General features: G+C 47.3%; 1 protein-coding gene across 6 annotated transcripts in view; it reads left to right on the top strand.

Annotated features, from left to right (window-relative positions):
- Nucleotides 1-5,559, top strand: part of Eva1c (eva-1 homolog C) — an 88,471-nt gene extending 82,912 nt beyond the window's left edge. For all 6 annotated transcript variants that reach the window (XM_004842284.4, XM_021256162.2, XM_021256157.2 and 3 more), the window contains one exon: nt 4,991-5,559. In XM_004842284.4, coding sequence (XP_004842341.1) covers nt 4,991-5,367 — 377 coding nt within the window. In that variant the 3' untranslated portion in view covers nt 5,368-5,559. The remainder of the gene's footprint in view (nt 1-4,990) is intronic.
- Nucleotides 5,560-12,354: the final 6,795 nt, after the last annotated feature.

Raw genomic sequence — 12,354 nt, 5'->3', positions numbered from 1 at the left:
CAGGGATAGGATCAGATGTGTGCTTTTGAAAAGATTTACAGCAGCCACAAGGAGAAGGTAGACAAAAGGGACAAAGCAGGAGACTGGGAATGAGTTGTCATCTGGGAGATGGAGTAGAGCAGTGTTCATCATTTTATTTGTTCAGACAAACTCACTAGGTCAAAAGGCCCTGTAATAAAAGTGAAAAACAAGCCATTTACCAGGAGATAGTAACTGTATACTGTCAAAAATTATTACTGAGCTATAAATGACTCTAGTTTCTCGTTCTTTATGGCTGAGTAGTACTCCATTTTATAAAAAAACCACATCTTCTTTATCCAGTTTCCAGTTGATGGGCACTTGGGCTGTTTCCAATCTTTAGCTATTACAAATTGTGTCACTATAAACATAGGTGCACATATATCGCTGTGATATGATTCTTTTAATTCTTTGGGGGAGATACCCAGCAGGGGAATAGCAGGGCCAATTGGGACCTCTAGTCCTAGTTCTTTGAGGTATCTCCTTATGGATTTCCACGGTGGTTGCAAAAAGAAAAAAAAAAATGGAAACAAAGTCTATGTAAATAGGGAAGGGTGGTGGGGGTGAAGGGCACATAGGTAATGGAGAAAAAAATAAGAACCAAGATACCTCATGTTCAGGTACAAACACCCAATGATAAATGTAAATGTATTGTATACCTAAAATGTAGCAATTAATATATAAATTTTAAAAAAAATTACAGCCTCTTTGGATGAGTAATAAAGGAGAAACTAAAGATAAAAAAAATTATTACTGAGGCTGTGTAAGACATGTGTACTTTTTATATGTAAGAGGAAAATGCAGACCACACAATAGAAAAGCCAAATGTGCAAGTGATATGAACTAGCATTCTGGGAAGAGAAACCACATGCACACATGAAGAGATGCACGTTTGCATCTGGGAAATGCAAATCAAAATCATAGCAAGATACAATTATATACCAATGTGACTGAAAAATTTAGTCTTTCCATAGCAAGTGTTGGAGAAGAGGAGGACTCAAGGACTTCTTCCACACTGTGACCATTCTGGAAACCACTTGGGCAGAATTTCCCAAAATTGAAATCCATGTACCCTAAAGCCCATCTGGTTGCCTCCTAGGGTAGTGCCCAAGAGAAATGCTCACAGATGTACACCAGGGACATCAACAAGAAAGTTCATGACTGCAGTGTCCACAGGGGCAGAAACCTGGCAGAAAACCAGATGCCTGTCCACAGGACAGAGAGTGTACAAACTGTACAACTGCCGAGGCAATGGAATATTATACAGCAATGTGATATTAAGCAAAAAACAAACAAACAAAAAAGACTAAGTCCCAAACACTATCCATAACATTATATTCTTATAATAAAGTTTCTAGGAATATATAAAGATCCAAAAATATATAAAAAAGGAAGGAGTAATGAATGTGGGATTCCGGTGGTAGTTACTTAGATGGGTTTTATGGTTTAGATAAAAATGTTCCCCAAAGAATCATGTGTTTAGAGATGGGGCTTTTTCAGGGTGGAGGGTCAAGACAGGATCTTACTATGTATTCCATGCTGGCCTCAAACTCACAGCAATCCTCTTACCTCACCCTCCCAAGTGCTGGGATTACAGGTGTGCACCACAACACCTGGCTCAAAGGAGTGGCTTTTGGAAGGTGATTAGCTCATGGGGCACTAACCTCATCAGAGGACTAATCCATTAATGAGGTTGTAGCTGAATGTGCAGTTAGAAGATGGGACCTGGTTGGAGGGAGTAAGTCCCCTGGAGGCACGAACTGAAAGGTAGAGCCTGAGTCTAGCCCTTACTTCTCTGGCTCTTTCCCTTCTCTCTCTGCTTCCTGGCTGCCATGAGTTGAGCAGCTGTCCTCTGCCATGACTTTCTGCCATGATGTTTCTGCCATGTAGCCAGCTGACCATGAACTAAATCTCCTAAGCATGAGCTAAATAAAACTGTTCCCCTCTAAGTTGTGGGTTTGGGGTATTATGTCTCAGTGACAAAAACCTGACTAATAGAGTGAGGAAAGAGGAGCTAAGGATAGGGAAACACAGGTTGGACACAGATTGTGGTCCAGGTCTTGTAGGGAACTTAATCATAGCACAGGTATATTGAAAGTAATTATGCAAATAAATATAAAGGAGGACCCTGCATTAGCCAGTGTGTGTCATATCCCAAGGATTATAACTAATTTAATCCCATTATCCTTTAAAATAAATAACTAAAGAAGCACAAAAAGAAATCTACTTCATAGCAGAGCCAATTTGAACCCGAGTCCATCCTCTACACCACCACTGCTTGGACAGTTGGGCTGGGGTGGGTGATCCTTGCTCCTCAGAAGCTTGACTGGGATGGCAGGCTCTCACCTTTCCACAGTGACTGGAAAAGGAAGCAGATAGCCCAGACTTTGCTCCACCCGCAGCACTCCCGGCATGCCACAGCCTTGCTACCAACAAGGTTTATGTTTTCCAGGATGAAGAAGTTGAGTTGTGACTTCACCAAATGCTGGCACGGAGCAAAAAAGTCCTGGAGAAACTGGGACCAGCAGGAGGGGGCTGGGCAGTGAGAGGGAAAGAGGAGGGTTGCAGGGGAAATACAGTGTCTTAGTTCATTTTCTGTTGCCAACACCCCAGACTGGGTGAGTTATAAGGAAGGCAGGTTTCTTTGGGCTCATGGTTCTAGAGGTGCAAGGTCAAGGCCTGAATTTAGTGATGGTCAACTCCCGAGGCATCACATGGGGCATCACAGGGCAGGAGACGGAGCGTGTGTGCACATGGGTGTGTGTGTTTGTGTGTGTGCACATGTGTGCACCTGTTCTCTTTTCTTATAAAGCCCCATGAACCAATCACTGGGGCTTCACCCTGAAGACCTTATCTAATCCCAATCATCTTTCAAAGGCCCCCAACTCCAAAGAGTAGTCGGGTTAAGGTTCCACCCTCCTAATGCCTCACGGCAGGGATCACATTTCAACACCTGAACTCGGGGACACTCGTACCACACCCAGGCTACAGTGGGAGGTGAGGGGACTGTGGTCTGCAGGGGAGGAGGAGAAAAGCTCCATCTATTGGACCAGCCCCTCGGGTTTTAGGAGCTTTTGTCCCACACTAATGACTTCATCCCAAGTGCCACCTCATCCACACCTCCAATCTGCCACCACTTCCAGAGGTGAAACAGCCCTTGCTTCTCTCACAGAGGACCCATGTCTCTATTTGACCAAATCCCTTTACAAACCTGACCCTTAAGAAAGGCACACCATTGCTAAGAGCACTACAAATGCAACCCACTGTCTCTTCCCCGGGCAAGATAAATGCTGAATTCAAACATCTGTGTCCCAAAAAGTGATGAGACAGTCCTGTGAAGGTGATGACAACAAAGAGCAGCACATCTGAGTCCAGCCATTCCAGCAATGGCTTCAGCTGCAGAGAAGGAAGTGGACAGGGAGGTTTCCAGTTACAAGAAGATAAGGTGCCCCAGTTCCACCTCTCCCATAAGACCACATTGGCATCGGCTGGATCCCTTGACTAGTGTGAAATTTAGCAGTTTTGAAACTCCAGCCTGGACCTCTGGGGAAGGACAGGAATTGCAAAGACAACAGTCTCCATTATTCTCCTGGAATCAAAGGAGTGACAGTGTGCCTAGAGGAGGACCCATTCAGCTGAGATTGCTGAGAAAATGCAGGGGCACCAAAGTGAACCCCACAAGAACCCCACTGTTTAATTTCCGAGCTCCAGTCCTGGTTCTGCACTGAGCTCAGGGAGCTGCTTTCCCTCTGGGCTTCAGATTGAGCATCTGTATCAGAGGCTGGCAAAGTGTGGCCCAAATGTATAAATAAAGCTTTATTGGGACACAGCCATGGCTTCTGCCTCACATAAGATCTCTTGCTGCTTCTGCATTACAACAGCAGAGGTGAATATTTGCAGCAGAGACCAAGTGGCCCATAAAGCCCAAAATAGTTACTATCTGGTCATTTACTGAGCAAGTTTGTCAACTGATCTAGAATAGGAGGGAATTGACCAGGTATAGTGGCACACAGCTGTAATTCCAGCACTTGGGAGGCTGAGGCAGGAGTTCAAGGCCAGCCTGAACTGCATAGCAAGAACCTATCTCAAAAAATAAAACAAAACAACAACAACAAAACCCTTTCTCAAAAAATAAAAAGAAGTAGAGAGGCAGCCCTGGGCCCTATTGCCAGTACCACAAAGGAAATGTGAGTACTGGAGATGTCGGTCAGTGGTAGAGCACTTGCCTAGCATGTGTTGAGGGCTTGGGCTCAATTCCCAATACCAAAGTGGGGAAAGTTCAGATACATACTTCATACATAAATTAATTGTGCATAATCAACTACTGCTACTAATAGCTAAGACTTGATTGAACACTTACTACATGTCAGGGAGTATTGTAAGAACTTCACAGGAATGAGCTCTGTGTCCATCCCTTTCTTGTTCCTCGAAAAATTGCCTGACACCCACAATTTAAAGGAAAGGAGGTTTATTTTGGCTCACGGTTACAGTCCATGGTTGGCTAGCTCCACAACAGGAAGGCATGGTAGAAGGGCCTGGAGGAAAACTGCTTATGTCATGGTGGCCAGGAAGCAGAGAGTGAAGGGAGGAAGTGGGAGGGAGATACCATCCAGGTCACACACACACCCCCCTCCAGTGACCAGCCTCTCCTACCCAATCACCTTCCAAATATGTGGGATTTTGGGAGCCATTTTAGATGTGGCCCATGAGGCTTTGGGGGCCATTTTTTATGTAGACCACAACTGCTCTGAGTTTAAACAAAGGGAGATCTGGCTTCTATGTGTCCCTCTCCTGTGTGTCCTCTCATATGCATGCATCTATTGACTATGATTAAAAACTTTAATCACTGGAGGATAGAATCAGTTAAGTGTGGATGGTTCCAAAGATGCTGTCTAGGACTGGTCCTGTGAGATTTGGACTGGTAAAGACTGACACTCCTTCCAGCTCCTGACATGTTCTCTTTCTCCCACAGCCCACCCTGAGAGAGCCGCTCTGCTATTTGTGTCCAGCGTCTGCATCGGCCTGGCCCTCACATTGTGTGCCTTAGTCATCAGAGTGTCCTGCACCAAAGACTTCCGGGAGCTGCAGCTGGGAAGGGAGCACCTGGTGCCAGGAAGTGACAAGGCTGAGGAGGACAGTGAGGATGACGGGCAGGAGGAGGACTCCTCTGACTCTGAATTTCCAGGGGAACTACCAGGGTTACGTAGGACTTCGTATCCAGCCTACAGTTCCATAGAGGCTGCAGAGCTGGCAGAAAGGATTGAGCGCAGGGAGCAAATCATTCAGGAAATATGGATGAACAGTGGTCTGGACACCTCACCTCCGAGAAACATGGGCCAGTTCTACTGACAACCAGGTGCATCTTCACGTGATCACACTTTCTGAAGAGGGAAGGATCCATGTCCCTCCAGGTCTGTTTCACTTGTACCTTCTATGAAGGAGAGTTTGTCATGTCACCCAAGACTGGTGAAGCCAGAAAGCTGTCAGAGGGACATTTCAAACTGTTTACAGCACATCCCAAAATAAATTAAGAGAGAAGAACTCCTTTTGTTCTGTACTTATTTGAATTCATGTCTATACATTAACAACTCTATACATAACTAGAATTCACAGTTCCTGAGCACTTATAATTCCAGGCACTGTCCTAGGTGTTTATCATGTACTAAGTCATTCAGTCCTCACACTAACTTCATCAGACAGTACTATTTTCCCCATTTTACAGATGAAAGAAGACCCACAGATTGCCATAAAAATATGCTGATACTCAGGACACGAGTCATGAAGTCAAATATGATGTCATGAGTGATTTTGATTCCTAACTTTATTTGTTTAGAGTAGATATCAACAACAACAACCAATTTTTTAAAAGGAAAAGATGACAAAACTTTTTAGGTATTGTAGGTCATTATTGTTTCTGTCAAAACTACTCAGCTCAGCCATTGTAGTTCAAAAGAAGCCATAGATAACATGCAATGAATGTGGCTGTGTTCCAACAGAACTTTATACATAAATACTGAAATATGAATTTTATTTAACTCTTGCATGTCACATGTTTCTTCTTTTTGAAATCAACCATCTAAGAATGAAAAAAAAATTAGCTTGAGAGGTGTACAGAATCAGGCAGCAGGCTGTATTTGGATTTGCCCTGCAACCTATTTTTGTAAAAAGTATGGCCCAGAAAGACGTTGTCAACTGTGGCGTGAGTTTAAAACTGCAGAGCTTCTGGTGCCAAAAGCCATCAACCAGAGGGCAGAGGGACCAGTGGAGCAGCAGAAGAAAGAGGGGTTCCAGGAAACAGATTCCGGTTAGAACTGGTGGTGGGCTCCTTTTGAGGGCTCCCCCTGGTGGACAGGAGGCTTACGGCTGTGAAGTACCATATAAAAAGATGTTTCTGCTTTTTGGTCCCAGTGAGGCTTAGAGTATAAAAATGATTGTGTTATATCTAACTTGTCTGCTATGAAAGAGCTTTCCTTGCCTCATCTCATTTCATTCACCCATCAACTCTGGAAATCATATGGACGAGGAGGCTGAAGGCTGAAGGCCCAGGTTAAGTACTGGGGCCCCGCACACAGCTAGAAAGGGCTGGAGCTGACTCAGTCCTGAGCAGTGAGGAAGCAGTAATGACATAGAGAAAGCATCTTGTTCAGGCCACAGACCATCAGGGTGAGGGACCAGTCCCTAGAATACAGAGGGTGAGTGGGACGGAGGAAGCCCCACTGCTCAAATTGAGAAGAGGTCTTCAATATTTTTTCTTAAGTGAAACTGAAAGTCACATAACAAAATTAACACAAGTTTAAAGTCAGTGGCACCTGGTCCATTCACAGTTTTATCCCATCACCATCTCGATCTAGTTCTGAAATATTTCCATCGCTCTGAAAGAAAACCCTGCACCCACTGAACAGTCGTTTCCTGGTTTTCCATCCCTCAATCCTTCAGCAAGCACCTGCTTTCTCTATGAACTTACCTGGTCTGAATCTATTCAATGGAACCACACACCATGTAGGGTTTTATGGCTGCTTCATTTCAGTTCATAAATGTCTTCAAGGTTCCTCTATGTTGCAGCATGTGTCAATACGTCACACCTTTTGGTGGCTGAGTCATATTCTCTTGTCCAGATAGTCCACAATTTGGGGGGTGGTTTTGGCTGTTGTGAATAGTGCTACTGTGAACATTCATGGGCAGTGTTTTGTCAGCGGTGAAATTCTGCATAAAATAACTACAGACAGACTTGGATGGAGAGACTTGGAGAGAAATCCTGTGGCTCCCATTCAGTGGAGGAAAAAGGAAGCCAAGATGAGTCAGGATGTCAGTGTGAGCTCACCTTACACTAACCCTAGCAGCCAGGAGGGTAGGAACTAGTCAAGATGGGCATCGCATGGACAGTGGGGTATTTGGGCAGAGACTGAAATACTGAAGGACTTCAAAGTACCTGAAAGCTCTCCACAGCGTGAGGGGATAGAGAGAAGTTTAAATCAGCCATCAGAGAGAAATCAATTCTATTATCATAGTAGAGAATGATGTGAATTCCACTGTCCAACTTCTTCATAATGATTTTGTTCAAATCAAAGAGAATCCTGACCTTTTATATCCCTGAGCCCAGTCGGAAGCATTTGGAAATTTTCCCAGCTCTCAGCATGGCCTCTTCCAGTCTCTGTTTTCAGTTCCTAAGCTGTGTCTTCTCTGGCTTTGGGACCATGAATCCATCAGTCTGATGACTTGTCTTCGAACTAAGGAGAACATGGCAGCAGAAGGTGGTTGCCACTTGGATAAAATGCTGTGCCACACTGATGTTAGCCATAAAGCTTGTCTTGCATTCTACAGTGGCTTTCCCTTATCAGCGTCTCCTTACCACCCCTAACACACACACACACACACACACACACACACACACATGCACACACACATGGATGTGCATATCCCTCCCTCTCAGGGATCCTACCAAGGCAGCTGGACAACAGGCCCACCAAAGCAGGACACAGTCCTTGGCCTGAACAAATACAGTGAATTATTTGTTTGCATTTTCTAAGCCCTAAAAAGAATGCCATGCTCTTCTCAGGGAAGGAGCCTGAAGGGTCCTGCTGAGATTGTGTTTGGATGGGCACGAAGCCCAGGAGGAAAATGACCAAACCTGATTTGGATGAGTGGTTGCCAGTGGGCCATGGGGGCTGGGAGGAAGGCCCTGGGCAGAATCCTCTCAGGGAGCCTGGGGCACACATAGGCTACTGCTTCTCCATGGTTGTGTGCATCTGTGGGTATCTGCTGTTTCCAAGCTGTGGGTCTCCGAAGTCCTGTGAAAAATAGCCAGCTCTTGCTGCAAGGTTTGCGCATGACGCTGCCTCGGTTGCTTGCTGCCAATGCTGACTTTCAAGACGTGAGCCTCCTGCTGTGAAGCTCGGCTCATCTAGATTCACCAGAGCTTGTTGGAGGGGCTGCCGGTGCTGTGTAGCAGGCATGACATTTGTTGCTGCCTCAGAGACAAGCAGGGCAGACCTCAGGACCAAGTAGGCCTTGGGGAGCCTGCCAGGCAGCCCCACTGTTGATCACAAGAACTGCAGCACATGAGGCTGGTGCTCAGGAGGTCCAATTTTCCAAACCAGGAACCCAGCTGCCTTGAGGGGTGAGTGTACATAGACGGTCCTTGCCTATTTTCTTCCTCACAGAAAGGCCCCTTCCCATTTTCTTACAAGGATTTCTCTAGACAGCACTCACTCAACAAATCCTGACTGGAAGAATGACTGAGGACATGGCTTAAGGTGTCCACTGGGAGGGTCCGTGCCTGAGTGTACCGCCAGGCTCTGTTGGCCAACACTGCTAGGGCAGCCCACCAAAGAAACCTCAGGGACCCTCCTCTCTAGAAAGAGGTGTCAGGAAGTCAGCTATCAGCCTGACATCTGGGGAGTCCTGGGAAAAGGGCACCCACGAGACCCCCTCTCCAACCGCACCCCTCATGAGTCACTGGAAGCCTCTTCCTCCTCCAGGTCATCTGAGCAACCTAAGCCTGATGCTGAGAACTCCCAGCAAGCGTCAGAGCCCATTTTTGTTGCTTAACAAAATACCTAGAACTGCAAATTTTATAAAGAATAGAAATAGATTTTGGCTCCTGGATCTGGAGGTCCAAGAGCACAGTGCTAGCATTGGTTTCTGGTGCATGGTGGAAAAACAGAAGGAGAAGCGGGCGCTTGTGGGAGAGAGGTGATGTGGAGAGAGAGAGAAAACAAAAGAAAGCTGAGGAAGCCAAACTCCTTTTATCAGAACTGGCTCTCTGTCCAGGGAACTACATTAACCCCTTCACAAGGGTGGGGTCCTCAGGACTTAATCACCTCTTAAAGCCCTAACTGCTCTCAGCACAGTTACATTAGGGACCAGATCTCCAGTACATGAATTTTTAGAAACAAACTATATCCAAACCATACCAGCAGCGCACCTCTTATCTTCTTTCTCTGGGGTTCCGTGAATCCCCTAGAAGCCTGCATTGTCGCCGTTGAGGACAAGCCCTCCTGAAAAGCGCCACCAGCCTAAATTTTTCACCCCACTGCCTGTCCCTCACCCCAGGTCCCCAGAAAACTGGTGTCAACCACCCTGGGCTCTGGGTTGCTCTTGCTTCCCAGCTTCTGCTCTGATATGCTCCTACTTTCGTCTTGGGTGACCATCTGTGCCTCAGTGTCCTCCTCTGTAAAATGGCAGAGTAATAATGTCTCCTTCCTGGTGGTGGTGGGAGTGACAATGCTTTGCACATAAGAAGAGCAGCAATACATGTAAGCCGTCATCGCCAAGGGATTCTTCCTCCTGAGAGGTGGCGTCCAGTCTACAGTGTGTCTGAGGCTGCACCATCTGGACTATGCCAAGGGCATCTTACAGGACTCAGAGGTGTCACATGCACAAGTCGGGGAGGGAAAGAACAAAGCAGGATCCCCACACCTTGCTACAGAGAAGAGTTTGGGGGTGGGGAGAATAACTGTCAGCAGAGCTCAGCAGAGGGTGTCAGCGCCTGAACTTCCTTGGATTCTGCAGCCAGCTCCGTGGTGAAGGCTCCATCCAGAGCTCAGAGGCCCAGCCCAGCACTGGCAGGGAACTTACAGCCCGGGACTTCAGTCATTTGGGTCTCTGAAGCCCATTGTAAGCCTGCCCACCAATGCAGAGTTGGCCAAACTCCACCCCAAGACTGCATGGTGGCTTCAGAGATTAAACCCTCAACTATCCAACTACATGCCCTGGGCCACAGCTAGAAAGGGGGCAGAAGGGGCCACCATACCCCTCAGCCATGTAAGGGGGAACTGGGAAAGTCAGCTAATGACACAGGGGCCTCGGCATCCTTTTAAGAACTTCAAGTCAACAGGCATCTCTGGTGGGCACAGCGCTAGGCTCCTTGAAGAAAGGCTGAGGTGGGCGTGTAGTCGTAGATGTTGGCAGTCCAGGGCTGAACTGTCCAGTATGAGGCCACTGGAGACATGCAGGTACCTAGGTCTGAGCCTAAGCCTGTCAGCGGGGCCTAGCTCTGTAGTAGAGCTTGCCTAGCATGCGTGAGGACTGAGATTCAATCTTCAGCACCACACATAAAAAAATTCAGCTTAAAAGTCAGCTGCTCGGTTTCACCGGTCACATTTCCAGTGCTCAGTAGCCACCCAACCAGTCCTGGGTGGTGAGGATGGGTCTGCTGGGTGGACACAAAGACACCAGCCCGACTCCCTGTGATAAAGTAGAGCGGATATCACCCCTGCCCCATCCCCCAAGGGTCTACCCGGATACAAGGTCCCAGGCACAGGACGAGGAGTCCCCAGCCCCACCTCTGCTCACCGTCCTGGGGACTCCCCCACGGGCCCTGGCCTCATCACACAGGGCCCAGCGTCACCTTGGTGGGCCCTGGCCCCCACAGAGCCGCAGCCTCAGGAGCTGAGTCCCTCTCTTGCCTGGCCACACACCACCTGCAGTTCCCTCTTCCTCTGCGACACACAGCTTGGCCACTTGTCCTGCTGCCACAGCTGCCACCAGCATTCCCGGGGGCCTCACTGTTGCTGTCAACTCACTTTCCTCTGTCTCCTGAGAAGACTGTGACAGCAGGGAGAGCCTAGAGGGTCCATTTCTCCCAACCCACAGGCTAATTCGTGCCCAGGGAGAGGCCAGGGGGGCCTCAGGACTGATTTCTCATGCGGGGGGCTGCCTCCCACTTCCTTGATCAGAGTCACCCACAGAGCGGCACCTTCTGCCCTCCTCTTCTTCCCCTCAGTCCCTTGCATCTCTTTCCTGAGCCCTCAGCAGGTGCAAAAGAAACCCTTTTCTTAATGCTTCAAAGGTTTGGGTTCATGAGACAGACTAAAAATGACAATAAATGACCAAACCATGCAGCCCTGTGGGCGCAGAGAGATGGATTCCACCTACTGGGCTTGAGAGGCTCACAGAGCCCGTACCCAAAGCGACCCTCACAAAATGAGCAGCGTCTCCAAAAGCAGTGGACCAGCGGTAGGCACAGGCGAGGCAGGTTGGGGAACGGGGAACAGCTGAATTCGAGGTTCCTCAGGAGGTAAGGGGACAAGGGTGAGGGGCACCAGGAGGCGGGTCTGAATCTCAGGCTCTGGCCCTTGCTGGAGGCCCGGCTATAGGACTGTATTTCCCACCTAGACAGCATCCCTCCGTCTTCCTGCGGGGCGCAATGTTGAGAGCAGGTTAAGGGACTCACAGCCAGGAATGGGCTCAAACCTTGGCCTCTGACACTGGGAACAGGAACCATTCCTTGTTTTAGGAAGCACAGAAGGCAAGTATCACACGATCTCACGCACAGATGGAATGTGAAATGCTGATCTTGTAGAAGCTGAGGGTGGAATGGGGGTCACCAGAGGCCAGGGAGAGCAGGAAGGAGGGAGAAGAAATGTTGCTCAGTGGGTACCAAGGTATAGTCAGACGGGGGCAAGGATTTCTGGGGTGCTATTGTACAATAGGGTGACTATACATAGCGATGATGTTCTTTTCTATATAGCCCCAAAAGCCAGAAGATAGGATTCCGAATGTCTTCATAAAGAAATAGTATGTGTCAGAAGAGATTGATATGTTTACCCTGATTTAAACATTACACAGTGTATACATGTATTGAAATATGACATCACATCCCATTAATATATACAATGTTTATGTGCCAGTTAAATTTTTTTAATTAAAGGAAAGATGGCTGATCATTACCAATTTAATCTTGACATCCTGGAAGTTACCAAATTACACTTTAATTCTGTCAGAGAAACTAAAAATGATGTTCTTAGAAAGTTATTCCTGGGACAGAGTCCTATGAATGTTTCAAGATGCAATTAATATCATGGTTGCAAATAGATGTCAAAAGCCTGACAAATT

The sequence above is a fragment of the Heterocephalus glaber genome, unplaced genomic scaffold (genome assembly GCF_053883595.1).
Source record: "Heterocephalus glaber isolate CG9 unplaced genomic scaffold, H.glaber_assembly_v1.0 deba00000122, whole genome shotgun sequence".
Lineage (NCBI taxonomy): Eukaryota > Metazoa > Chordata > Mammalia > Rodentia > Bathyergidae > Heterocephalus > Heterocephalus glaber.
The sequence above is the reverse complement of the archived record's forward strand: the minus strand, read 5'-3'. Positions and strand labels throughout refer to the sequence as shown.